The following is a 27,985-nucleotide window of genomic DNA, read 5'->3' on the forward strand; positions in this document are numbered from 1 at the left end:
GTTGAACATTTGTTATCTTGCTACGGCGCCTCTGGAAAAACAGCCAAGTACGCGTCCTTGTGTCTGGTTCTTCCTTTGCTGGGTTTTAAGATACATTTTGTCTTCGCCTTGCAAGGCCTTTGGAATATCTGATGTAAGGCGACACAGATTAAGTTTTTTTCTCATTTGGAATTGAATAGAACTTGCATATAGGTATAAAGCATAAAAAACATATGGCAATATATACATATACCCTCACATATTGTTTATTGAAAATGTTTAATAAAAAATGATTGAAACTAAAGGAATCAGGGGAGGGTATGCATGGGCTAGCGGTTGGGCTTGGGGATTTTATTAGTGAGCCCGGTAGGGGGTAATAGCTAGGAGCAGTGGAGGGTGGGCCAGGATTGGGAGAGATATCCCCAGCAGCTAGTAACAGCAGAATAGTTAGGGTTAGCAGATGATTAGGAGATTTATAAGGAAGACTGTTATTTTTGTTAGTGGCACTAGGGGGTTTGAGGCTAAGCAAGAAGGTAAAGAGTGCATGCGAGCTGTGCATAGGTGTGGACAGGAGAGAGGGGCTAATGTGAATAGAGTGCCCCAGAGGTTGCCATTTGAAAGAAGTTCTGAAACTGAGAGCAAGAATGAGAACAGAAGTGACAACATTAGAGATAGCTTTTAAGTGTAAAGCAATAAGGCAGAGTTTGTGGCCTACCTGTCGAACTGCCATGATGGAACTGTATCATACTTTCTCAGCTCATACTTTAATACAGCTCATATTCGCGTGGCAGCCACCCGCGTGGCATGCAAGCTTACACTGATATTATAGTGAAAGTTTAAGGTACGACTAGGAAACAGCTGGGAGTGGCTAATCAGGTTCCAATTGACTAGCCAGCTGCCTTTAGCATTGCAAACCTAATGACCAAAAGGGGGGAGTGATAAGGAAAGCATCTCTGCAAGGATGGGTGAAAGATGCCATTTGGGGGAGGTGGATGGCAGAGGTGACTAAAAGTAAAATTTAATTTACCGATGCAAACAGATGAAATGCAAAATACACAATTCACAGCAAGCAAGCAGCACAGAGGATTTAAGCAGAGGGAGATAGTTGGAGTTCAGCTCAGTATGGAATGTCTGAATACCTACTTGTCTACAGAGCATAATTGTGGAGAAAGAATTCTCCCTCACAGTCTGCTGAGACAAAAGTTGTGAGGGGAATTTTCCTATTTTCTTTTCTATTCTGGATGAACTGAATAATGAACTATGTTAATCTATGCAGAAAATAACAGTGGTTGATATAAGTGGTCAGCATTATTACTCTGCATCTGCCATTATGCTTCTATATATCAAACTTCCACCCGTGGAACTTGGGGGACATCAATAAATGCAGCATAGGAACATCAGTAGTACGTCTGTATTTAAAAACGCGTCCGGCGACATATCTGTATCATGCTACCTTCAATATATTTGTAAATTGCTAGAGGATCACAGTCTAATGCCACGTGCCATTTCGTGGACACTGGGCACGTCTAAAACAAGTCACGCATGCGCTGTGTTCTCCACACGACTTGGGGCATAATACCCATTATAGTACTTCAGAATGGTGCCTACCGCAGAAGCACGGACTGAGGTTACGTCACTTGACGTGAGGATCCTCCCTACAAATCAGGGATTCACCCAGTGAGAGTGATGTCCATGGCGCATGTGCGGGAATTACGTGACGTCACTCGTCATTCTCGCCAGGGAATAGCCAGCGTCTTGGAAAAACTGGCGATCGGTGCAGAAAGGACGAGCCCCCAGAGGATGTATGTGTGCGTGGCTGCATGAGAGCATGTACTTAGTCCACACTCGCACATAGCCTTGATGTCTATCACTATCGAAAACAGGAGAGCATATGGCCAAATATTAAGGCCATCTGTGAGTGTTTGTTAAAACATATCTAACATCCTGATGAATTAGCTACACAAAAACAGCTGAGGAAATGTGTTGATGAAGGGAGATAATATATCATCTTTGATTTACACTATGATTAGAGATGAGCGAGCACCAAAATGCTCAATGGGGATCCGAGCAGTTTTCAATAGAGCCGCGGCTGCTGCCGGCGGCTCTATGAAAAAGATACGGATTACTTACCGGTCGTCCCATTTCCAGGAGTCATCATGACGGCCCCATTACATATGGAGGTTGCCCTCTGACCCAGGTAGGGACAGGAAGAGTTTAAAAGCACCTCCCCTTCCACCATGCTTTAGTGACTTACAAATTATTACGGTGGACAATGTTTACTAAACCAAATTTTACCTTTATTCGGTCATATTTACATTGAAGAACATAAATTATTCTAAAAGGGAGGGAACTATTGGCCGTCGTGATGACTCCTGGAAATGGGACTACCGGTAAGTAATCTGTATCTTTCCAGAGCGTCATCCCGACGGCCCCATTACATATGGAGTATACCAAATTATACGTGGCTTTAGGGCGGGACTACTCCCTGAAGGACTTTTCGTTCATAGCCTAGGTCTTTGTCCGACTGGACATTAACCCTGTAGTGTCTGATAAATGTGTGTATGCTAGACCAGGTGGCTGCTTTGCAAATTTGCTCGGCAGACGCCTGGCCTTTTTCTGCCCAAGAGGAGAAGAGCGCGCGTGTGGAGTGGGCTCTAATTTTTCCTGGAGGATTGAGGCCCCTGGCTTTATATGCCTCTTGGATGGCAGTCTTGATCCACCTCGCAATGGTGCTCTTAGATGCCGTCTTTCCTTTTGCCGGCGCCGGCCCCTGAAATTGGATAAAGAGGTTATTATTTTTACGGAAAGAGCGGGTAGCCTCTAGATACACTAGAACGGCTCTCCTAACGTCTAGGCTATGACATTCTCGTTCTTTTTCATTGCGGGGATTTTGACAGAAGGAGGGCAGAGTGATCGTCTGCTCCCTATGAAAATTTGACACTACCTTCGGTAGGAAGGCTGGGTCCAATTCGAAGGTAATTCTGTCATCTTGTATTACCATGTATGGTTCAATACAGTATAACGCTTGTAATTCCCCTATTCTCCGAGCCGAAGCTATAGCGACTAAAAGGGTAACTTTTAGCGTGAGTAGTCTCAGGGAAAGTTGGGAGAGGGGTTCAAAGGGGGGTTGGCAAAAACTATTTAGGACTATATTTTGGTCCCAGGTAGGGAAAGTTTCTCTAACAAAGGGTCGAAGTCATTCTGCCCCTTTGAGAAACCTACGCACCCAGCGGTGTTCTGCCAAAGGGAAGTCTAGGTAGGACCCTAGTGCTGCTGTATGAACTTTAAGGGTTCTAGGGTTAAGGCCTTTCTCTAGGCCTGCCTGTAAAAATTCCAGGATTACAGGTATGTCAATCCCTGGGATTTTCCCTGGCTCTATTTTGCAGAAGTCTGTGAATTTCTTCCATATCCTATCATAGATGGCTGTCGTGATAGGTTTACGGCTCTGTGTCAGGGTGGTAATTACTTTATGAGAGAGTTCCTTCCCACGCAGTATCATGCTTTCAGCATCCATGCTGCTAGATTCAATTTTTCGACCCCCGGGTATGTTAGCAGGCCCTGGAGCAGGAGATCTTCCACGGCTGGTAGTAGGAGTGGACCCCGAATAGTCAAGGCTTTTAGCAGGGGATACCAGGGCCTTTTGTCCCACATAGGGGCAACTAGTATGACTGACACCCGGCTGGTTTGGATTTTCCTGAGGGTGTGGGGGATCAGATGGGAAAGGGGGAAAGGCGTAGGCTAGGTCCATGTCCCAGCTTTGGGACAGGGCATCTACCCCGCACGGATTGTCTCTTGGATTCAGCGAGTAAAAGTCCCGGCTCTTTGAATTTTTCCTCGTGGCGAACAGATCTATCTGCAGTTCTCCCCACTGGCAGATTAGTTGGTCGAAGACTCGCTGGTTCAGCCCCCATTCTCCTGGAAGGATGCTCTGTCTGCTCAGGAAGTCGGCAACGACGTTTGTGGACCCTTTTAGATGGATCGCTGAGAGAGACAGCACGTTGGATTCCGCCCAGCGGAGTATCTTTATCGCCAGTTGTTGCAGGTGTGGGTGTCGCGTTCCCCCCTGGTGACGAACGAACGACAGAGCTGTCATATCAGTTAGAATTTTGATATGCCTTCCTCTTACAAGGGGTTCTGCTGCCTGAAGGGCCTCCCAGATTGCCCTTAATTCTCTGAAATTTGATGAGCACTTAGCTACTTGGGGGTCCCAGATTCCCTGTAGATTTAGGTCGGCTACTTGCGCTCCCCATCCTGTTTTGCTGGCATCTGTTGTGATGGGTACAGTAGGTTCTTGCGACCAGGAGGTACCTTTGCTTAGGTTCCTCTGCGAGGTCCACCAGCGTAGGGACTCTTTGACGCGGAGGGACAGGCTCACCTTATCCAGGGATGTCTGCCGTTTGTCCCAGTTGGCAAGGATGAATCCTTGTAGTTGTCGAGTATGGGCTTGTGCCCATGGGACTATCTGAATGCAGGCTGTTAGAATGCCCAGCACCTTCATTGTTTCTCTGATAGAAACATCGTAGCCTGACAGAGGGAGGTTACTCTTTGGATGAGGTCTTCCTTCCTAGATGATGGAAGCCGAGATTCCTGGATGTGGGAGTCTAGTAATACACCCAGGTATACCTTCTGTGTACCAGGGTTCAGGTCGGACTTCTGTTCGTTGACTATCCACCCTAAGCTGTTTAAGGTAGACAAGACCGTGGGTAGGTCTATACGTATACTCTTTTCTGTCCTTGACACTAGCAAGAAGTCATCCAGATATGGGAATATACAGATTTGGTTCCGTCTGAAATAGGCTACCATCTCTATTACTATTTTTGTGAACACCCGAGGGGCGGTGGAGATTCCGAATGGAAGGGCCGTAAATTGATAATGCTGGATCCTGTCACCCTCCCGCAGAGCGAATCTCAAGTACTTGTGATGGACTGCAGCTATTGGGACATGGTAATATGCATCTTTGAGATCTATAGTGCACATTAGACTATCCCGGTCTATTAGTGAGACAATAGATCTCACTGTTTCCATCTTAAATTTTTTGTATGAAATAAATTTATTTAGGGCTTTAAGGTTAAAGATAGTCCTAATGGAACTGTTTGGTTTTTTGATTAGAAATAGGGGGGAATAAAATCCCTCACCCCTTTCATGATCAGGGACTTGTGCAATTCTTCCCTGATCATACAGCGGATGTCAGATTTAAACGCCGCTTTTTCTTCTGCAAGTATTTTCCCCGTGCATTCCTCGCATAGGGGCTTTTTATCATTTTCCCTCGAGCCTTTTGCTGCAGAGGACACATTTTTTTGACTTTTTTCTTGGGTCCGTTTTCTTTGGACCTTCCTTATCCATCTACCCATGCAAAAATGGGGGAGAGGGGAGAGAAGAAAAAAGGGGAACATATATGCATCCGACTTGTACAAGTAGCAATTTTGCGCATTCCTTTTGGCATACCCTACAAACTGTAGGCTATATCAGTCTCTCCCTCTCGTGCTGAGCTGTCACGGGTAGACATACTCACATGCACTGTCTGGCAGTCAGCAGGATCCTCCATGGAGCTTAGCCTGCTTATATGGGGGGGATTTTTGAATTTGGCGCACATTTCTGGGTTCTCGCCGGTAGCCACACCCCCTACGTTGAGCGTGTGACGTCACCACGCCGGATGACATGACTGCTATGCGCGCCGAGGACCAGGGAGGCCGCCGCTGCCATTCCCCTGCCAGGAGGAACTATCGTATCGCAGCAGCGGCGGCCCGAGCATGCGGACCGCGCGAGGGAGACCAGTGCTGCTGAGGCGACTTACGGCTCCGTCGGCGGCGCAGGTCGGGGATGCAGGGACTCGGGAGTGTGCGGCCCCGACCTCTACCCCTCCAGGGGGATTGCACAGAGTGCGGTAAGTTTTCCTCTTTCCTCCACAGCTTGCTTGGAGCTTGTTCAGCTGTCCCACCGTAGGGACAGGAAGACACTAAAGCATGGTGGAAGGGGAGGCGCTTTTAAACTCTTCCTGTCCCTACCTGGGTCAGAGGGCAACCTCCATATGTAATGAAGCCGTCGGGATGACGCTCTGGAAACAATGGTCTTCGGGGACCCTTGCGTTGTTTTTCAGGGAAGGGATTTACATATAAGCCCTTCCCTGAAAAACAAGGATTTTAGTGTAAAAAAATAAAATAAAAAAATTATAATTTTTACCTATCCGCCGCTGCCGTGTTCCCTGCGGGGATGAAGAACACATCCCTGCTAGTAAAAAGAATTCCCTGCTGCCACATCTGTGACAGATGCAGCAAAGGAATTCTTTAATTCCCTACTGCAGCTGTCACACGACAGCTGTGGTAGAGGATCCTGCTGCTGGCACCCCGTCAATGGATTTCAGGGAAGGGCCCTTCCCCAAAAATCCAGTACAAGCAGTATTAAAAAAAAAAAAAAAATAAAATGTTTGGCATACTCCCCTCCCTTCAGCTGCCGGGGCTCAGCTGCATCTACTCTGGGCTGTCCCCGGCTCTGTAGTGCTGTTCTATCAGCAGGCGTTCAGCATGAACGACAGGCGAGAGCTGCCTGTAATTGGCTGAGTTATGATGTCAGAAGAGACACAGAACCAACGATAACAGGAGACAGGGTTAACAGAGGAGAAAAAAAAAAAAAAAAAGGATACCGAGAGACACCTTATAACATTTACAGAAGTTGACACAAATTCTCCAATAAAAAAAAGGAAAAAAACCCAAAAAGCGACACTATTGGAAAAACATTAGTCCTTGAATATCTGGGAGACAAATACGGTTTTTAAAAAGTAAATACAAAAAAAGGATTTCTAGTTAAATCCAGACGAATATTTTTCAGAGGACAACCCCTTAACATTCGGCTGCCATGACACTTCTTACTTACGTACATCATAATACCGACAAGAATAAAAACTCTTCTAACCTTCTGATGGAATTTCATTGCTTTCCTAAACTACTAACCACAAAGTAAAAATGAAACAAATATGAAGCCTCTTGACAGAAACAGAAAGTGGTCCTTTATTTACAACAGATATATACAGAAATCATAGGTTTAAAAAATAAAACTTCTAGTAATTACATAGGTATCAAATGCTGGAAATAAAGTACAATGCATAAGATGTGATACTGGAAAAGGTGTGGGGGGAGGGGTGACAAGTATACAGAAAAAAGAAAGTTGTGATATACGAAAGACAACAGTTGATGATAATGCATAGCTCGTTACTAATCGACCTTGTTTCCTTACAAAGTAATCATTTATGGTCTAGCCACATGACGATTGATTAAGGCACAGTCATTAAGAAAAAAAACCCAAAAAAAAAACCCATCACCATTAAATGCAACTGGCTTTCCAGCTGCAATCATCATAAGCCTTCAATCCAACACAACCTCCACTTCTGGAGTGAAGGACAGATGCCCAGATTTCATATCTGCTGAAAATTCGATAAGAAACACGGCAGTATGGGATCTGTACGCTTTTACCTTATTATTCTTTAAGATGACCAGAAATACCCGGGGGGGTAAATTCACTATATAGTACGTTTCCGTATGTGTAGGCTGCATGTATATATTTATATAAAACTATGTAGGTGGAAGCCCCAATGAAGTACAGTTTCCAAAAATGTATACACAAATCATTCTAACAAAAAAAAAACTAAACAGACCTCTCCACTAACTTTTGCAAAGGGTGTCAGAACGTGAGCAAACGGGGACACGGATAGATGGAACGGTTACGTTTATTGCAGTGTTTTAAAACATTCAGTGTCAGGAACAAAACTCCCAAACAGACAGACACTGCGTCAAATACCCAAAAGCAGTGGGGACTCTTCCATAATCCTCCAGTCCGAAAAAGTAGAAGCTTATATATTGCTGAGCACACGGCCTATAAAATGCAAGTTAGAAGAATCTGGTTGCAGAAGTTCACTACATTGGTGAATTATTGTCCATTGCATTCTATTGTTCCATTGGAGTCTTCAGTTCTAAATGGACCGTCCACCATCAGTGACTATAAACCAGAATTTGCATATTAGCACCTCAATCTTGTGTTCAAGCCTTTAAATTCTTCATCCATCACTGATCAATCTGGTACAGTTTAACCTCAAAGACATCTATCAGGAGGAAACTCCTGGCTCTCCTTCAGGTAATCAGAAGGTATTATTAACCTCTTTAAGGCCTTAGTCAGACGGGCGTTTTTTCGCGCGATTTGCGGATCGCATGACGGATGCGCATCCGCAAATCGCGTGACCGGTGCGCGCAAGTCGCCGCAAATCGCCCGAAAATCTGCTCCTAGCCGCGTTTCATTAGAAACGGGCCGGAGCTGTCCAGCGCATTGCATTCAATGGAGACGGCAATAGAGCCGCCTCCATTTAAAGCAATGCGCTGCGGGTGAGCCCGGGATGAATTGTCGGTAAGGGCTTAAATATATAAGCCCTTCCCTGCAATTCATCCTAAAATGTGTTAAAATAAAAAAAAAATTGTATACTCACCTTCTCCCGGCAGCCGGAGCTCCGCGCGGCCGTCCTGCAGTGGGTGTGAAGGGGGTGTGAGTCAGACCTGCCCCCTGATTGGCTCAGCGCTGAGCCAATCAGAGGCATGCCTCACTCACACCCATTCATGAATTCATGAATGGATGTGAGTCAGACCTGCCCCTGATTGGCTCAGTGCTGAGAGGCAGCAGTCACTCACCCATTCATGAATTCATGAATGGGTGTGTGAGTGAAACCGGCCTCTGATTGGTCAGGGCTGTGACCAATCAGAGGCAGATCATTCAGCAGGCGGGGATTTTAAAGCCCCGCCGGCTGAATAGTGCCGAGAAGCAGTTCAGGAGAACTGACAGCGGCCGCGGCTGGACTCCGGCTGCAGCGGAAAGGTGAGTATACAATTTTTTTTTATTTTAACACATTTTAGGATGAATTGCAGGGAAGGGCTTATATATTTAACCCCTTCCCGACAATTCACCCCGCGCACGCCGGCAGCCCATTGCTTTCAATGGAGCGGCTGTATTGCCGCTCCATTGAATTCAATGGGCAAACATCGTTCTTCTCTGCCACAGCTGTTACAGCTGTGGCAGAGAAGAATGATTTGTTTTCTATATGTTATCAATGGGGTCGGCGCTGCTGCCGCCGGCCCCATTGAGCGTATATACAGAAGAGAACAGGAATCGCAGATAGGTGCGATCTGCAATTTTTTGTTCTATAATTTATCGGACGAGCGCATAAAAAGCGCTCATGTGTCCGATACCATTGCAAAGCAATGGTTTTATAAAATCGCCGGACGCATGCGCAAATAGCGGCTAAAAACACCCGTCTGACTAAGGCCTAAAAGTGGCTAAAGCTCAAATCCACTCTGCCAGAACCAGGTCAAGGTTTAATAACTGGAGATTTTCCATTTTAACACATACATGGTTACCTTCCTTCTAAAGAGAAGGCCCTGTAGATATCCATAATACGTTAATTAATGAGAATGGAGGGAGGAAAAAAAATAATGTGCTACAGAGCATGATTCTTCCACACAAGTGAGAAGATAAGTTGGCACAAACTTCCATGTCACAATAGATGTTTGACACTTTTGGACCCATCGTTCCTTTACAGCCCAACTCCAATACCCAAATACATTTTCACAATTATCTACAGTCCTGCCTGAACAAGGCCCTCAAAAGCCATTGCCCCTGATGTTGACTGACTGCAGGTCTGCCACTTGCATGACGTTTATGTCAAGACGGGCGACGTTTTCGTGAGTCATTGCCGCCATGGCTACCATATTGGTGGTGATGAGGGCCTGAGGGGTGGGAGTGGAGGCAGCACTTCCATCACAGCCTGTCCCTGCTTCCATTGAAACTGTTGTTATGACTACTGGTCACGCCTGCCCCTTCTTGTTTTGATGTGTCTTTATGTGCTTGGACAAGTGATCCCTTCTCATAAAGCCCTGCGGACACTCAGGACACACGAATTTCTTCTCACCTAAATAGAGCACATACAGGTTAACTTATCTTCTACAAGATCAATAGAATAGAAAATGTTATCAGCTAAGATAACTTGCAGTGGAGTATATTGGTATGAAGAGGTTCATTTAATATTCTACTCAAGTCCAAACCCTGTGTAAATTCATTCCAAAGGATGGAGATCCAAATACCATGCAGATTAGCATAGGGGTTGTTCACTTAGTCCCTTTGTGTAAAGGTCCATTTACATAGGACGATTATCGCTCAAAGTTTAATTCAAATGAATCAAAATTAGCGATAATTGTTTAATATGTAAAAAAAAAAAAAAAAAAAAAAGAAAAACCACACACACACTAGTCGCCCACTTTTCGTCAGGATGAAAAAACACACAGCTGGATCGCAGGCTTCTCGCTGTCAGCAACAAGCCCACAACACAGCTGTGTTCTCTGCCCATCTAAACGCTATACACGATTGCCAAAGGCCTTCACCAGTGAAGTCAGGGCTCAGTCATTTAGATGATGGTCGTCCCATCTAAATGGGACTTTAGTCAGATAAGGCCAAGTTCATATCTGCATCAGAGGCTCCTATGGGAGGACATAAAAATCTGACCAAGTACACTCACACTTGCGTTAGTGCTTTCAGTTATAATTTCATCTCTGTTCTGTTTTTGGAGCAAAGAAACTAAATTAATGCTTTTAACTTTTCCCTCGTTTTCAATGGGTTAAAAAAAACAAACCAACAAAAAAAACCAAAGGTTTCCGTTTGCGTAGGATTGGTTTCTGATTATTAAACAGAACCAATAGCCCTCGTCCAGCTGCCTCAAGCATTCAGTTCTCTTGCAATGCCGATGCAATGACAATTCCTAATGAAGTCAATGGGCCGCACTGAGGCAGGAACACCCGAACAATTGAAACCCACCCGTGGACAGACAGCCTAAAGCTAGAAGAAACCCAGTGCAGGCTGCAGGCATCTAGAGTGTTTTCATTCAATGACTGTTTAACCCCTACCCGCCCCATGACGTAAGGGTTAGAGATGAGCGAGCGTACTTGGCCACGCTCCTTTTTCGCCCGAGTACCGCGATTTTCGAGTACTTCTGTACTCGGGCGAAAAGATTCGGGGGGGCGCCGTGGGTGAGTGGGGGGTTGCAGCGGGGAGTGGGGGGGGGGGGGGGGGGGGGAGAGAGAGAGGGCTCCCCCCTGTTCCCCGCTGCTACCCACCGTGCCGCCACGCCTCCCCCGCCCCCTGAATCTTTTCACCCGAGTACTGAAGTACTCGAAAATCACAGTGCTCGATCGAGTAATTACTCGAAACGAGTACGTTCGCTCATCTCTAGTAAGGGTACATCGTTGGAGCGGGGTACTTCCCGCAAAATGACGTACCCTTACGCCATAGGGATAGCGCGAGATCATAGCAGATCTCGTGCTATCCCGCAGCGGAGCCGGCTGTCAGTGATAGCCGGCGTCCCACTGCGAAGGCAGGGGGCATCAGATACCGGCGTCCTGTATTGCCATAGCCTAAAATCGCTGCAATAAGCGATAAGGTATGGCAGGAGAGAAGTCCTGCTATGCCTTATTGCAGCGATCTGCAATGCTGTAGTGAAAGTCTCTCAGAGGGACACAAATGTTGTAAAAAAAAAAAATTTAAAATTTTAAAAAGAGAAAAATAAAGATTAGAGATGAGCGAACGTACTCGGTAAGGGCGATTTCGCAATCGAGCACCGCGATTTTCGAGTACTTCACTACTCGGGTGCGCTGTGGGTGAGCGGGGGGTTGCAGCGGGGAGTAGGGGGGAGAGGGAGAGAGAGAGGGCTCCCCCCTGTTCCTTGCTGCTACCCCCCACTCCACAGCGCACCCGAGTACTTTTTACCCGAGTAGTGAAGTACTCGAAAATCGCGGTGCTCAATTGCGAAATCGCCCTTACCGAGTACGTTCGCTCATCTCTAATAAAGATCAAAAAATAAAAATGTAAAAAAAAAAAAAGGTAAAAAACCCTTTTTTTATGCTTTCTTATATTAGCATAAAAGAATAAAAAATCCCACATATTGGGTATTGACGCGTCCATAACGACGCATACAATACATTGAAGACACTTTTTATCCTGCACGGCAAAAAGCTTTAAATAAAACGCTAAAAAACTGAGGCAAAATGCTAATTTTTAGCATTTTGCATCCCAAAAAAACGCAATAAAAGTGATTAAAAAAACGTATGTACCCCAAAATGGTACAAAAAAAAACAAACTACAGCTCGTTTCGCAAAAAATAAGCCGTCACAGAACGCAGTCCATGGAAAAATAAAAAAGTTACAGGACTTTGAATGCAGCGATTTAGAAAAAAAATTATAATTTCCAAAAAAAAGGGCTTTTTATTGTGGAAAAACCTAAAAAAAAAAAAACAACAATTTTGGTATCGTTGTAACTGTACCGACCCGCAGAAAAAAAAAAATCATTTTGTCATTTATGCTGCATAATTAACGCTCTAAAAAAAAAACCCACAAAAATCTATGGCAGAATTGATGCGTTCTCTCTCCCTACGATCATTAAAAAAAAAAAAAAAAAGTTTTATAATGTAGTCTATGTACCCAAAAATGGTACCAATAAAAACTACAGTTCGCCACGCAAAAAAAAAAAAAGCCCTTATACGGCCGCGCCAACGGAAAATTAAAAAAGTTATGGCTGTTGAAAAATGGAGAAGAAAAAATACCAAAAATTGTTTGGTCCTCCTCGCCAAAATAGGCCATGTCATTAAGGCGTTAAAGAGAAACTTTACATTTTGCTTTCTGAACTCCAAATTTCCTAACCAAAAAAAAAAAAAAGAGCGAAAGAAAAGACACAAACCATGTGGCTATTAGAGATGAGCGAACGTACTCGTCCGAGTTTGATGCTCGCTCGTGTATTAGGGTACTCGAGATGCTCGTTACTCGAGACGAGCACCAAGAGTTACTCGAGTCAATTCTATTTCCTTCCCTGCATTACAACTTCCTCCTGTGACATTCCAGCCCTATCCCACCCCCCTGCAGTGAGTGGCTGGCGAGATCAAGTGACCGCCGAGTATTTAAAGCAGTCCCGCCCGCTGCTCGCCTCAGACACACGCTGGCAGAGATTAGGGAGGGTGCTGCTGGTGCTATAGGGAGAGTGTTAGCGTCTTCAAGAACCCCAACGGTCCTTCTTAGGGCCACATCTGACCGTGTGCATTACTGTAGTGGCTGCTGGGAGCAGTTTTGCACTTTTTTTTTTCCTCTTGGGCTCTGCAGACTATTGCGTTCTCAGTCTGCAGCCAATTATAGAGTATAGGGGCAGTACTGGTCAGGCAGGGACAGTGGTAGTGTAGAATCCTGTCAACAAGTACCCCAAAAAAGCTCCTCCTTAGGGCTATCTGTGAGCGTGTGCATTACTGTTGTAGTTGCTCACTATTAGCAAGCTAGGCCTTTCTGCAGCCCAGCGTATAATTTTTTCGGCCCACAGTGTGTGTTACATAACCGCTGTGACCCTCCAAGTGCAGGCCAATAATTGCCCAATTTTTTACACCGCTCTGTGCGTCCCATCAACTTCACGCACAGCGTACGCCCACAGCCGCTCATAGAGGGAAAGACATATACACGCTATCTAGGCTGCTAGTTTTAAAAAAAAAAAAAAAACCTGAAAAAAAACACTACTCCTTAGGGCTACCTGTGAGCGTGTGCATTACTGTTGTAGTGGCTCACTATTAGCCAGCTAGGCTATTAGCTATTGGGTGTCAAAGCTGGACATGTGGCACGAACTTGCGCTGTATGCCCTGGAGGTGCTAGCTTGCCCTGCTGCTAGCGTCTTGTCAGAGAGGGTGTTTAGTGCAGCTGGGGGAATCATCACGGACAAGCGTACCCGCCTGTCAACTGCCAGTGCAGACATGCTTAAACTCATAAAGATGAGCAAAGCCTGGATTTTCCCAGACTTCTCTTCTCCACCAGCGGAGAGCAGCGGAACCTAAAGAATCTTTTGGCTGCAACCACAGATAAAATAACTCTTCTCTATCACTGGGACAACGGGGCATTTCTCTTTGTCAATCTGTCTCTTACATTAGTCCTCCTCCTGCTACTCCTCCTCCAGAAACATGTCATCGCGCTGAACGGCCAATTTTTCTGCGGCCCAAAAGGCTCATCTACATCTACCAATGTTTTCACAATTTTTCAAAGTTTCAGAAGTATTGAGACTGTTACATGAACCAATTTTTTCAACAGGGCTGCCTCCAGGCTCTGTTACAAATTAAGCAACAGTGAGCTGTATCTTTAAAAAAAATGTTTATGGGTTTCACCTGCCCTCTCGGTTGATAAATTTTTCAGAGGTACACTTGTACTCTTGGTACACTAATTTTTCGGGCCCACGCCTACGCTCATGGTATCCCAATGTTTCAGAGGTTGGCCTATACTATTACTACAGAAATTTTACTTGGGTCTGCCTGCCTGCCTATACTTCTGCTACGAGAAAGTTACAGGGGTCTGCCTATACTGCTGCCACTTGAATGTTACAGGGGTCTGCCTACAATTCTGCTACAAAAATGTTACTGGGATCTATTGTCTTACTACTGAAATGATACAGGGGTCTGCGTATACTTCTGCTACAAAAATGTTACTGGGGTCTGCCTATACTTCAACAACAGAAATGGTGGTGGGGTCTGCCTATACTGCTGCTACAGAAATGATACTGGGGTCTGCCTATACTGCTGCTACATAACTGTTACTGGGGTCTGCCTATACTTCTGCTACAATAATGTTACTGGGGTCTGCCTATACTTCTGCCACGTAAATGTTACAGGGAGTCTGCCTATACTTCTGTTACAGAAATGTTACAGGGGTCTGCCTATACTGCTGCTACAGAAACGTTACTGGGGTCTGCCTATACTGCTGTTACAGAAATGTTACTCGGCTCTGTCTGTACTGGTACTACTGAAATGTTACAAATACTGGGCTCTGCCTGTACAGCTGCTACTGAAATGTTACAGGGGTCTGCATATACTGCTGCTACTGAAATGTTACAGGGGTCTGCTTATACTGCTGCTACAGAAATGTTACAGGGGTCTGCCTATACTGCTGCTACAGAAACATTACAGGGGTCTGCCTATACTGCTGCTACAGAAACATTACAGGGGTCTGCCTATACTACTGCTACAGAAATGTTACTCGGCTCTGTCTGTACTGTTACTACTGAAATGTTACAAATACTGGGCTCTGCCTGTACAGCTGCTACTGAAATGTTACAGGGGTCTGCATATACTGCTGCTACTGAAATGTTACAGGGGTCTGCTTATACTGCTGCTACAGAAATGTTACAGGGGTCTGCCTATACTGCTGCTACAGAAACATTACAGGGGTCTGCCTATACTACTGCTACAGAAATGTTACTCGGCTCTGTCTATACTGTTACTACTGAAATGTTACAAATACTGGGCTCTGCCTGTACAGCTGCTACTGAAATGTTACAGGGGTCTGCATATACTGCTGCTACTGAAATGTTACAGGGGTCTGCATATACTGCTGCTACTGAAATGTTACAGGGGTCTGCTTATACTGCTGCTACAGAAATGTTACAGGGGTCTGCCTATACTGCTGCAACAGAAATGTTACTGGGGTCTGCCTACACTGCTGCTACAGAAATGTTACTCGGCTCTGTCTATACTGTTACAACAGAAATGTTACTGGCGTCTGTCTATACTTCTGCTACAAAAATGTTACAGGGGTCTGCCAATACTGCTGCTACATAAATTTTACAGGGGTCTGCCAATACTGCTGCTACATAAATGTTACAGGGGCCTGCCAATACTGCTGCTACATAAATGTTACAGGGGTCTGCCAATACTGCTGCTACAGAAACGTTACAGGGGTCTGCCAATACTGCTGCTACAGAAATGTTACTCGGCTCTGTCTATACTGTTACTACTGAAATGTTACAAATACTGGGCTCTGCCTGTACAGCTGCTACTGAAATGTTACAGGGGTCTGCATATACTGCTGCTACTGAAATGTTACAGGGGTCTGCTTATACTGCTGCTACAGAAATGTTACAGGGGTCTGCCTATACTGCTGCTACAGACACATTACAGGGGTCTGCCTATACTACTGCTACAGAAATGTTACTCGGCTCTGTCTATACTGTTACTACTGAAATGTTACAAATACTGGGCTCTGCCTGTACAGCTGCTACTGAAATGTTACAGGGGTCTGCATATACTGCTGCTACTGAAATGTTACAGGGGTCTGCATATACTGCTGCTACAGAAATGTTACAGGGGTCTGCCTATACTGCTGCAACAGAAATGTTACTGGGGTCTGCCTATACTGCTGCAACAGAAATGTTACTGGGGTCTGCCTACACTGCTGCTACAGAAATGTTACTCGGCTCTGTCTATACTGTTACAACAGAAATGTTACTGGCGTCTGTCTATACTTCTGCTACAAAAATGTTACAGGGGTCTGCCAATACTGCTGCTACATAAATTTTACAGGGGTCTGCCAATACTGCTGCTACATAAATGTTACAGGGGCCTGCCAATACTGCTGCTACATAAATGTTACAGGGGTCTGCCAATACTGCTGCTACATAAACGTTACTGGGGTCTGCCTATACTGTTACTACAGAAATGTTACTCGGCTCTGTCTATACTGTTACAACAGAAATGTTACTGGGGTCTACCTATACTTCTGCTAATGAAATGTTACTGGGGTCTGTCTATACTGTTACTACAGAAATGTTACTGGGGTCTTCCTAGACTTCTGCAACATAACTGTTACTGGGGTCAGCTTATACCTTTGCTACAGGAATATTACGTGGTCTGTGTATACTATGGGTGTACTAAGTCTTCCCATTGCGGTGTTCTACCCATCTGCCCCCCCCCCCCCCAAAAAAAACCAGACTGACTAGGACATGGCGTGTGTGCCGCAGCCAACATGTATTTCCTCTCACGTAACCTCAGCTATCCGTGGTACTGTAATGGGATTTCTTTCTGTACCATCTGTGTGTACCTGCTAGCCATCCAAGCTGCGGGTGCACACAGACTTGCCATAGCGGAGTTGTACCTGCCTGGCACTTAAAAAAAACAGAATGTCTAGGGCATGGCGTGTGGGCCGCAGCAGACATGTATTTCCTCTCACGTAACCTCAGCTATCCGGGGCACTGCAATGGGATTTCTTTATGTACCGTCTGTGTGTACGTGCTAGCCACCCATGCTGCGAGTGCACACAGACTTGCCATAGCGGAGTTGTAACTGTCTGTCCCCAAAACACTGACAGACTTGGGTAGGGTGCAAAGTGCAGATGGTTTACCCCTTGCGTTGTTGATGAGGTATCCGACACCCAAACAGAATGAGTAGTGTGTGGACACATGGAGTCCCCATTGCTATGTCACTTGCAGCACCTTGGGCCACACAAGCTGTTTGCTGGGACAGAGGCTGACCCAGGGCCCGCTCACATACTTCCCACACCGAGTATTGTTGCATTGTGGACATGTGTAGAAGTGCTGGGCTGGCAGCAGACTCCCCTTTATGCCCACGTTTGCAGCTCCTGACGGAGGTGGCAAAGGATTGGAATGAAGATGGAACGTCAATCTATTATCAATTCTCAACAGCATTGTGGGCTATCACCCACACTTTCAAAGAGGGTCGCTGCCTGGCCCTGCCAACCCTCTGCAGTATGTGCCTCCGGTTCCTCCTCATGGCAGACATGAGGGTGGTGTGGCTATGAGGCCAGCGTGTGGCATGAGGGCAGCTGAGGGCTGTGCAGGGGGCACTTTTGTGTGCGCTGCAGACGCAGGGTCGTGCACGGGGGTTGGGCAGCATGTAACCCAGGAGAAGAGGCAGCGGTGTGTCCCGCAGGCAGTGATTGTGCTTTGTTGGAGGTAGTGTGGTGCTTAGCTAAGGTGTGCCTTGCTAATGAGAATTTGTCTGAAGTAAAAATTGTTAGGGGGGGCCCACTCTTGCCGCTAATGTGGCTTAATAGTGATACCTAAGAACCTGAGATGCAGCCCAGCACGTTGCCCCTCGCCTGCCCTATCCGCTTGTGTCGTTTGCATCACTTTCGTAGGTTTTGCGGATTTGCACAAATGAAAACCTTAGCAAGCATCGGTCATATACAAAAATGCTTGAGTCGCCCATTGACTTCAATGGGGTTCGTTACTCGAAACGAACTCTCGAGCATCGCGGAAAGCTCGACTCGAGCAACGAGCATTTTAGTGCTCGCTCATCTTTAGTGGCTATACATTCTACAAAAATACAAATTTCAAAATGTGTTTTAGGTCAGGCTCACACTGACGTATTTGCATTGTGTATTAGGCACAAATAATACACAGTAAACAGCATCAATGAAAGTACACCGATTCATTCATATGTTCGAGTGCAAGAACACGGCATGTTCTATTTTACCATGTATTTCGTGCGCCATAGCCCTATTCTCTATAGATGCATTTGAACGGCAGTGCATTCGCAATTACATTCCGTATATAAAAAAAAAAAAAGAAGAAACCAGAAAGGGCATGAGTGCGCATATAATATACGCTGTAAATGCTAGCAAAGAACGCAACAATACGTTGGTAAAATCCTGCTATTTTTACACAGCATTTTAAAATACAGTCGTGTGAGCCTGGCCTTCTATACAATACCAGCTTTAAAGGGGTTGTCCCGCGGCAGCAAGTGGGTCTATACACTTCTGTATGGCCATATTAATGCACTTTGTAATGTACATTGTGCATTAATTATGAGCCATACAGAAGTTATAAGAAGTTTTTCACTTACCTGCTCCGTTGCTAGCGTCCTCGTTCCCATGGAGCCGACTAATTTTCGCCGTCTAATGGCCAAATTAGCCGCGCTTGCGCAGTCCGGGTCTTCTTCTGTTCTCAATGGGGCTCCGTGTAGCTCCGCCCCGTCACGTGCCGATTCCAGCCAATCAGGAGGCTGGAATCGGCAATGGACCGCACAGAAGCCCTGCGGTCCACGGAGGGAGAAGATGCCAGCAGCCATCTTCAGCCGGTAAGTAAGAAGTCACCGGAGCGCGGGGATTCAGGTAAGCGCTGTGCGGATTTTTCTTTAGGTCCCTGCATCGGGGTTGTCTCGCGCCGAACGGGGGGGGGGGGGGGGGGGGGGGGGATTGGAAAAAAAAAACCCGTTTCGGCGCGGGACAACCCCTTTAACAGTAATTAATACTGAAAAAAAAAAGTAAAAAAAACTGTCATACAATGCACAGCTTTTGTGACATAGCATTTTCTTTCCCACAGATGTGCAAGGAGTCCCAACAGCCTCTAAACAGTAATCACGCGATATGATTTTGTAATAGTCTCAACTAGAGATGAGCGAGCACCAAAATGCTAGGGTGCTCATTTTGAGTAACGAACCCGATTGAAGTCAATGGGAGACTTGAGCATTTTTCAAGGTGACCCATGCTCTGCATAGGGGAGAGTGTGTGATTCACCTGAAAAAATTAGAAAGTGATGGAAACACCACAAACGGATAGGGAACAGCAGGGGCAGCATGCAGGGATGCATCTGAGGCTCCCAGGGTGCACTATTAAGCCAAATTGTGGGCAAGAGCCTGCTAGTCACCCCCTAACAATTTAGTTGGGCCAGACCATAATCAGCAAGGCACACACGCTGGCACATCCTAGTTTAGCACCACACTAGGTGGAACGACAGCCAGTTACAGCCTGCAGGTGACACCACTGCCTCTTTTCTTGTGGCACATGCTGGCATTGCTGTCCAATCCCCCCCAGGATGCAGGCACAAGCCTGCGTCCACAGCGTACTGAAATTTTTCCCAGCGCAACATTCAGCTGTTCTCATGCCACACGCTCGCTTGATAGCCACACCACCTTCATGTCTATTTACAAGTGCATTTTGGATGAGAGGGAACCAGAGACACACTGCAGAAGGTTGACAGGGCCTGGCAGCAACCCTCTTTGAAATTGTGGGTGATAGCAAACAATGCAATGATGAGAATTGCTGATAAATTAATGTATGATCAGAATTCCAATCCCATGCCACCTCCGTCACAAAATTTCACGCGCCACAAACGTGGGCATAAAGGGGACTCAGATGCCAGTACTTCTACACATCTCCACAATTCAACAACCCATTCTAAAACAAAAGATTTTTTTTTACCCAGAGTGCAGGTGAACCCTTGAAAGATTTGTTTACCAAGAGTATAGGTGAAACACTGAAAGATTTTTTGAGCAACAGCTCGTACTTGCTTTATGGGATCCAGGTGGCGGTCCACCGACAGGGAAGCTACCGCCTGTCCCAGCTTTTTCCCGAGCGGCTTGTTAACCAGTGCCCCATGGAAAGACAGCATGAACTGTAAGGAAACTAGTGGCCAAAGATGGACACTGCGCTGGGATACGTTTCCATACGCCATGTGACACTTTTGTATGTAAATGCCATCCCATGCCACCTCTGTCGCAGCATTCCATTAGCCACAAATGCCAGCATAGGGGGGACTCGGAGGCTAGTACTTCTACATTTTTAATAAACAAAAAACAACCCATTTAAAAAAATTAAAAAAAATTTACCAAGATTGCAGGTGAGAACCTGAAAGATTTTTTGAGCTAGAGTGCAGGATATGTTTACCAAGATTAAAGGTGTACCCCTGAAAGATTTGTTTAACCAGAGTGAAGGTGAATCCCTGATTTGTTTTTGATTTTTTTTTTTACATAGAGCTCATACTTGCTTAATGGGATCCAGGCGGCGGTCCACTGACAGGCAAGCTACCTACCGCCTGTCCCAGCCCCTGCCTGTCCCCGAGGGGCTTTTTAACCAGTGCCCCAGGGAAAGGCAGCATGTGTAGCCAAACCAGGACAATTCATTCTGTTTCGGTGTCAGATAGCTGGACACTGCACTGGGATACATTTGTGGACTCTGTGGGCGTATGAAGCTGGAACCAGCACGTTTGCTGAACTCTAGTGGTGAACCTCTTCAAAATTGGGGGCAAGAACCTGGAGGTAGCCCTCAGAAAAAAAAATTAGTTTTTACAGAGCCTTTTGGCCCTCTGTAGAATTGGCTGTTCAGCGTGCTGAGATGGAGGATGATGATGAATGATAGACCAAGCTACTTCTACCCTTTTTTGGGGTGATAGAGGGTGCATGGTTCTCCAGTTCCAGCTTAAAGGGGTTCTGACATGAATAATGTTTTTATGCTTTAGCAGCCATTGTTCCCTGGTCTGCCTAATGGACCCAGGGAACCCACGATTAATGGCTGCTAAAGCATAAAAATCTTATACTTACCTGTTCTTCTGTTGTTGTTGACATCGGGGGGTCATCTCCCGGCAGCATATTAGCACTTTCTGCTTAGGTTAAGCAGCCTGACTAGAGCCACCTGATTGGTGCACGCTGTGCAGTCACGTGGTGCCGAAGAGCCAATCAGGTGGCTCTAATCAGCAGCGCTGCTTAACCTAAGCAGAAAGTGCTAGTATGCCTCCCGGCAGGCAGTCTTCTTCCTCCAGCAGCCGCGCCGCTCCGGGATCGCGCGCATGCGCAGTGGAGAGGTGCCCTCTGACAGGAGTCAGGACGGGCCGCGTCTCCACTGCGCATGCTCAGCACTCCGGAGTTCAGCAGGACGGACGGGCCGCCCACAGCAAGCACTGTGCGGTCCGTCCGTTGACCTCGGAAGTGCCTGACGGACGGACCAGAGCAGGAAGCGGTCTTTTTGACCGCTCCTGCTCTGCTTTAAAGGCACAGAAGAAGATGCCGGCTGGAGGGGACATGCCTGGCGATCGGGCCAGGCCAGGCAAGGTGAGTACCATTTTTTTTTTTTCATGTCAGAACCCCTTTAAAGATACTTTATGTTAAGCTGCTTTCCACTGGTGGAGAATAGAAGCCAGGGGAAATCCAGGCTTTGTTCATCTTAATAAGTGTAAGCCTGTCGGCGCTGTCGGTTGACAGGTGGGTACGCTTATCCGTGATAATCCCCCCAGCAGCACTAAACACCCTCTCTGATAACATGCTAGCGGTAGGACAGGCCAGCATCTCCAAGGCGTGTAGCGCAAGTTTGTGCCACATGTCCAGCTTTGACACCCAATAGTTGTATGAAGCAGAGGGATGACGGAGGACATTGGTACGGTCAGCTATGTACTCCCTCACCATCTTTTTACACTGTTCCCTCCTACTTAGCCTAGACTGGGGAGTGGTGACAGTCTGGCTGGGGTGCCATAAAACTGGCAAAGACTTTGGAGAATGTTCCCCTGCCTGCACTGGACATGCTGCCTGTTCCCTTTGTCTCCCCTGCTAGTTGGCCCACTGAACTACATCCTCTACCACTAGCGTTGTCAGATGGGAACTTTAGTATCAGCTTTTCCACCAGGGCCTTGTGGTATTGCATCACTCTCGTACTCCTTTCCTCTTTGGGAATGAGAGTGGAAAGGTTCTCCTTATACCGTGGGTCGAGAAGGGTGAACTCCCAGTAATCCATGTTGGCCAGAATGCATCCAACACTAGAGTCACGGGAAAGGCAGCTTAACATGAAGTCAGCCATGTGTGCCAGAGTCCCAGTACGTAACACATCCCTGTCCTCACTAGGGGATGACTCAGTCGCCTCCTCTTCAGCCCATACACACTGAACAGATGTGAAGGAAGTAGCATGGCTACTCTCTGCAGTGTGGGCAGCAGTCTCTTCCCCCTCCTCCAATATGTGCTGAGAAACAGACCTGAGGGTGGTCTGGCTATCAAGCGACATATTGTCATCCCCAATCTCCTGTGCTATCCAGAAAGCATCGGCCTTAATGCTTAACCTTCTTAGCAGCCAAAGCAGCGGGATGGTTATGCTGATAATGGCCGCATTGCTGCTCACCATTTGTGTTGACTCCTCAAAGTTTCCTAACACCTGATAGATGTCAGACATCCATGCCCACTCCTCTGTGAAGAAGTGCGGAGGCTGACTACCACTCAGACGTGCATGTTGCAGCTGGTATTCAACAAAGGCTCTACACTGCTCGTAAACCCTGGCTAACATGTGCAAAGTTGAATTCCAGCACGTGGGCATGTTGCACAACAGTCGATGAACTGGCAGCTGGAAGCGCTGTTGCAGTGTCCTCAGGGTGGTAGCATCTGTGGTGGACTTTCTGAAATGTGCACACACGCTACGCACCTTGCTGAGCAGCTCAGACAAATTGAGGTAGATTTTAAGAAAGCGCTAAACCACCAGATTGAACACGTGGGCCAGGTATGGCACGTGTGTTAGTCTGCCAAGCCGCAGAGCCGCCACCAGGTTACGCCCATTGTCACACACGACCATGCCTCGTTGGAGGTTCAGCGGCAAAAGCCACAGATCTGTCTGCTCGGTCAAACCCTGTAACAGCTGTTAGGCGGTGTGTCTCGTCACCTAAGCTCAGAAGTTTCAGCATGGCCTGTTGACTCTTCCCCACGGCAGTGCTGCAGCACCTCGAGCTACCAGCTGAAGGCGACGTGCTCACAGATGGTAATTGAGAGGTGGAGGAGGAGTGGGATGGGAGAGAGGGGGGTGGAGGAGGAGTGGGATGGGAGGGAGGGGGGTGGAGGAGGAGTGGGATGGGAGGGAGGGGGGTGGAGGAGGAGTGGGATGGGAGGGAGGGGGGTGGAGGAGCTGGCATAATAAGCCAGAGAAACCATGACAGAGGTTTGACCTGCAATCCTTGGTGTGGGTAGCACGTGAACGGACCCAGGGTCAGACTTGGTCCCAGCCTCCACCAGGTTAACCCAATGTGCTGTCAGGGAGATGTAGTGTCCCTGCCCACTAGCACTTGTCCATGTGTCAGTGGTTAAGTGGACCTTCCCAGTAACCGCGTTGGTTAGGGTATGGTTGATATTCCGTGACACGTGCTGGTGTAGGGCGGGGACGGCACAGCAGGAAAAATAGTGGTGACTGGGGACCGAGTAGCAAGGGACGGTCACCGCCATGAGGTTGTGGAAAGCTTCAGTTTCTACCAGCCTATACTGCAGCATCTCCAGGCTCAGCAGTTGGGAGATATGCACGCTTAGTGATTGTGCATGCAGTGGGAGGCTGCATATTTGCGCTTGCGCTCTGTTTGTGTTATGGACAGCTGAACGGTGTGCTGGGACACATTGGTGGAGGCAGTGGAGGACCTGCAGGTGAAGGGGTGGAAGCAGGGCGGGAGACGCTTATGCCTGCATCCTGGGAGGGGGATTGCATCTCAATGCCAGCATATGACACGGGAAGAAGGAGTGGTGTAACCCTCAGGCGGTGAATGGCCTGTGTTCCACCTCGTCGGGTGCTTAGTTATCATATGCCTGCGCATGCTGGTGGTGGTCAGGCTGGTAGTGGTGGCTCCCCTGCCGATCTTGATGCGGCACTGGTTGCACACCACTGTTTCTTGGTCGTCCGCGCTCTCATCAAAAAACCTCCAGACCGTCAAACACCTAGCACTCTGCATGGGGAGCTTACCGCGAGTAGGTGCTGTGGGGAACAGTTAGGGGATTACTTGCTCTGGCCCTGCTTCTCCCTCTGGTCACCCCACTGCCTCTTCCAACCTGTTCTGCTGCACTTGCCTCCCCTCTGAAGCCCTGTCTTCAGTAGGCTTAGCAACCCAGGTGGGGTCAATCACCTCATCATGCACCAGCTCTTCCTATGTATACTCAGTCTGCTCCTCCCTCAGACTTACTGCCCTAACAACAACCTCACTGACAGACAAATGTGCATCATCATCATCTTGAGAAACTACTTGAAAGTCCCCACCCTCATCACCCTGAGACTGTGAAAGGTACAAATTTTGGGCATAGGTCACGAAAAACTCCTCAGGTGGCTCATGAACTGTTTGCGACTCAGAGAAGGGACCTGAGAACAGTTTCTGCGAGTATGCCTATTCTAAATTTCCCTTTTTTCTGTAGTGACTAGACTGGAAGAAAGGAGGATCAGCGTGAGGATTCAGAGGTCCAGTCCCTTGGCTGGCGTGAGTGGACTGCGTGGAAGACGAGGTGATGGATAAATTACTGGACGCCATATTCACTCTCCATGTCATCACCCGATCGCGCAGTTGTGATTTTAATAATGGTGTACCACCAGGACCTACAAACTGTGAGATGAAGCTAGGGAGAGCAGATACGCGGCATTCTACTTCTCCCTCAGCAGCAGGCACGGTTTCACCCTACCCAGAACCTCGGCCTCTGCCCACACCCTCATTCGGACGCCGACGTCCACAACCCTTACCCCTAGTGTTGATCATGTAGTATAATTCACTGCGTCAAAATGCTACGCAAACTGAGGTATTTTACATATGCTTTAAGCTTTAAGCCAAAAAAAGACAGTGTAAAATGAGTATAGTCTTGTTATATAGTGTGGATCAACAGGACACACATTTGGTCTTATTATGCAAATGCTTTCAGCCAAAAACAAATTTAAAAAAAATGAAAAATGAGGAGTTTTGTTAGTTTCTATCTAGTCTGTATAGAACCAGTAACAGTATGCAGTGTACAGCCGGGATGCTTGTGAATGCTTTGTGCGCACTACTAGTCTCAGGCAGCCAAACTGATGATGCACAAAAGTATAGTTGTAAAAAGGACTGTTGGGTTCTTTGACTATGGATCCCTGCCTAAAAGCTCCTTCTAACCTACACTAACACTCTTCCTCATTCACAGCAGCTCTGTCCGTCAGCTAATCCAGCCTCCGTGTGAGGAGAGCATCAGGTGACTTAAGTTTTTATGATCCTAGGTCACCTGATCTGGCCAGCCAATCACTGCTATAGACGTGCACAGGGTTGGTACATCATAGCAGGAGAAGCAAATGCTTTCCCTGCATGTTCATTGGCTAAAAAAGCCACTAAACATGTGGGGAGGAGAGGGTGAAATTTTCTCCAACACCGCGTGGTGCTCGCTCCAGTAACAAGTACTTTCGAGTGTGCAAATGCTCGAATGAGCATCAAGCTCGGATGAGCATGTTCGCTCATCTTTAGCATCAACCAATAGGTGCCCAAACGGGGAGTGAAAAGTAAATGTTCTGTCCATACGTGTCACTACGAGTGTGGCTGACAATACTTAATACATAACTCACCAGTGTGGGTACGCTTGTGCCTCTGCAGCTCATCACGACGGGTAAAACGTTTTCTGCAAAACATCCGCATGCAGACAAAAGGCCCTTCTCCTGTATGCCAGCGCAAGTGAGCCCTCAGGTTCGATGTCTTCCCATAAACCTTGCCACAGCCTGAGATATGACAGATGTGCTGCTTTTTCTTTCCTGGATCACTTGAACTCCTGAGAATGAAGAAAGTTGTTTGAAGATGTTTAAAGTTAAAACGAGGTCATTTTGTGGTTGTTTTATTAGTACAAAACAGGTTCAAAGATGCAAGAATGCCTTCCATTTATCCAGTGCATTTTACTTATTGATTAAGGCCCCCTGTCCACGGGGAGCAGGGGAGAGAACTGACAGTTCTCTGCGGTAAGCCTATCTGACAGCTAGGCTCACCACGGAGAATCACAGCATGCTACGAATTGAGTACTGCGAGCAAAGAATCGCTATGACTGTGACAGTAGGGCTACGTTTCACAAGCCCTAAACTTGCATCAGGTTTACCCAATGCATATTTCAAATCAACACCCATGACAAATTCTGCGTTCTCAGGGATTTTTCCAGATTTTTACTTTCTTGCTACAGATCCAAGCTTTGATATAGGCCAGTCAATGTAGTGGTTTCAGGACATGGATTCTGCATTAAGTGACATGTCATTTTTCTGCACACGGATTTCAAGTCTGCATGCAGAAACATCTACTCCACCTACAGACATTCCCATTAAAACCAATACGATACTTCAGATGTAGATTTTATAGTGGCTTTGAAGCAGAAGCCAAGCGGGATTGTCTGGGACTGAGGATTTTTGCTTTTAATGACCCATCCACAGGGCAGATGATCAGCAGAGTTCTGCCACTCAGGATGATCAGACGATCTCTGGCACAGCTGTCAGTATAGACGGCTCAGGAAGCAGATCGCGCTGTCCATACTGCAGCAGCCCCATTTGGTAGTGCAGACGCAACTCTCATTGAATAGTTCATCCCCATGAATAGGTCAATAAAAATGTTTGTTTTTTTTTAAAGTCCCAGACAACTCCTTTAACCCTTCCCAAGCCAATGTTGGACCTCACCCAACACTGAGATTTCCCTGTATAGCTCTCATATCGGGCAAAGTCTAACACAGCCTTGTAATAAGAGAGCTCCAACATCGGAGTTCTCTTCTGCATAGTGATTTTAAAAAATTATATTATACTATATTATGTGTCTATAGTATAATTGTGTGTGCGTGTGTGTATGTATATGTGTGTATATATATATATATATATATATATATATATATATATATATATATATATATACACACATATATATACACACACATACATACACATAATATACATAGTGTAATATACATATCCCACATTTAAATTTTCAAAAAATTGCTAATAAAATCATCAGGACATCATTTTTATGTGCTTGTTGAGTAATTCCCAAAAATAAATAAGAGCTGGGGATTGTGCGGGTGACAAACAAGGTTAAGACCTAATCTGCCAATGATCCATCGATTTAAAAAAGGTCACCGTGTAATGCTTACTTCCTGGATTTCATGTGGGAAAGAAAGGGTCAGTGTTGAGGGGCGGACGGCAAGGCATCATCTTTACTATACAGCACTCAGTTGCCTTATTTGCAATTCATACCTTCCTTTGCTGTCTTTACAGTAAGGACAAGTGCAAGCCTCTCCACGCTTCCTCCGTCCAGGTTGGGGTAGGGGATCTGGCCGCGTTTCACCTTCTTCCATGGCAGAATGATCCTTGTGTAAACTGTCAGCACCAGCCGCATGAATGCTTGAGTGGCTGGTCCCATCTCCTGTGAAGAGAAATAATGCTATCTGCATGCTGTCCAGACAAAGATCAACGCCACGCTGATTTTAAACATGCCCAAGTTTGTGTGTAGATAGGGCTAAAGAGGGTCCTGTAACAAAGAGGATTGTTCAAAACTTGTTCAAAAGATAGGATGAATGACAGTTTGAGTGATCATTTTGCATGTAAATGAGCCTCCCTAGGCTGTATGCAGAGAACAGGTGGTCTTATCTGCATACAGCTTCTTTATTCTGCTGTAGGACTGCAGCTAAATACAATGTGATCAGCGC

The 27,985-nt window shown here is 46.5% G+C and overlaps 1 protein-coding gene across 1 annotated transcript in view; it reads right to left on the reverse strand.

Moving 5' to 3' along the window:
• Nucleotides 1-9,309: 9,309 nt before the first annotated feature.
• LOC136583249 (uncharacterized) overlaps nucleotides 9,310-27,985 on the reverse strand; it is a 47,250-nt gene continuing 28,574 nt past the window's right edge. Inside the window, exons 7-9 of the mRNA XM_066584234.1 lie at nucleotides 27,534-27,702; nucleotides 25,884-26,083; nucleotides 9,310-9,922 (exon numbers count right to left, since the gene is read on the reverse strand). Of these exons, the coding sequence (XP_066440331.1) occupies nucleotides 9,819-9,922; nucleotides 25,884-26,083; nucleotides 27,534-27,702 (473 nt within the window). The 3' untranslated portion in view covers nucleotides 9,310-9,818. The remainder of the gene's footprint in view (nucleotides 9,923-25,883; nucleotides 26,084-27,533; nucleotides 27,703-27,985) is intronic.

The sequence above is a fragment of the Eleutherodactylus coqui genome, chromosome 1 (assembly GCF_035609145.1).
Source record: "Eleutherodactylus coqui strain aEleCoq1 chromosome 1, aEleCoq1.hap1, whole genome shotgun sequence".
NCBI classification, from domain to species: Eukaryota; Metazoa; Chordata; class Amphibia; order Anura; family Eleutherodactylidae; genus Eleutherodactylus; species Eleutherodactylus coqui.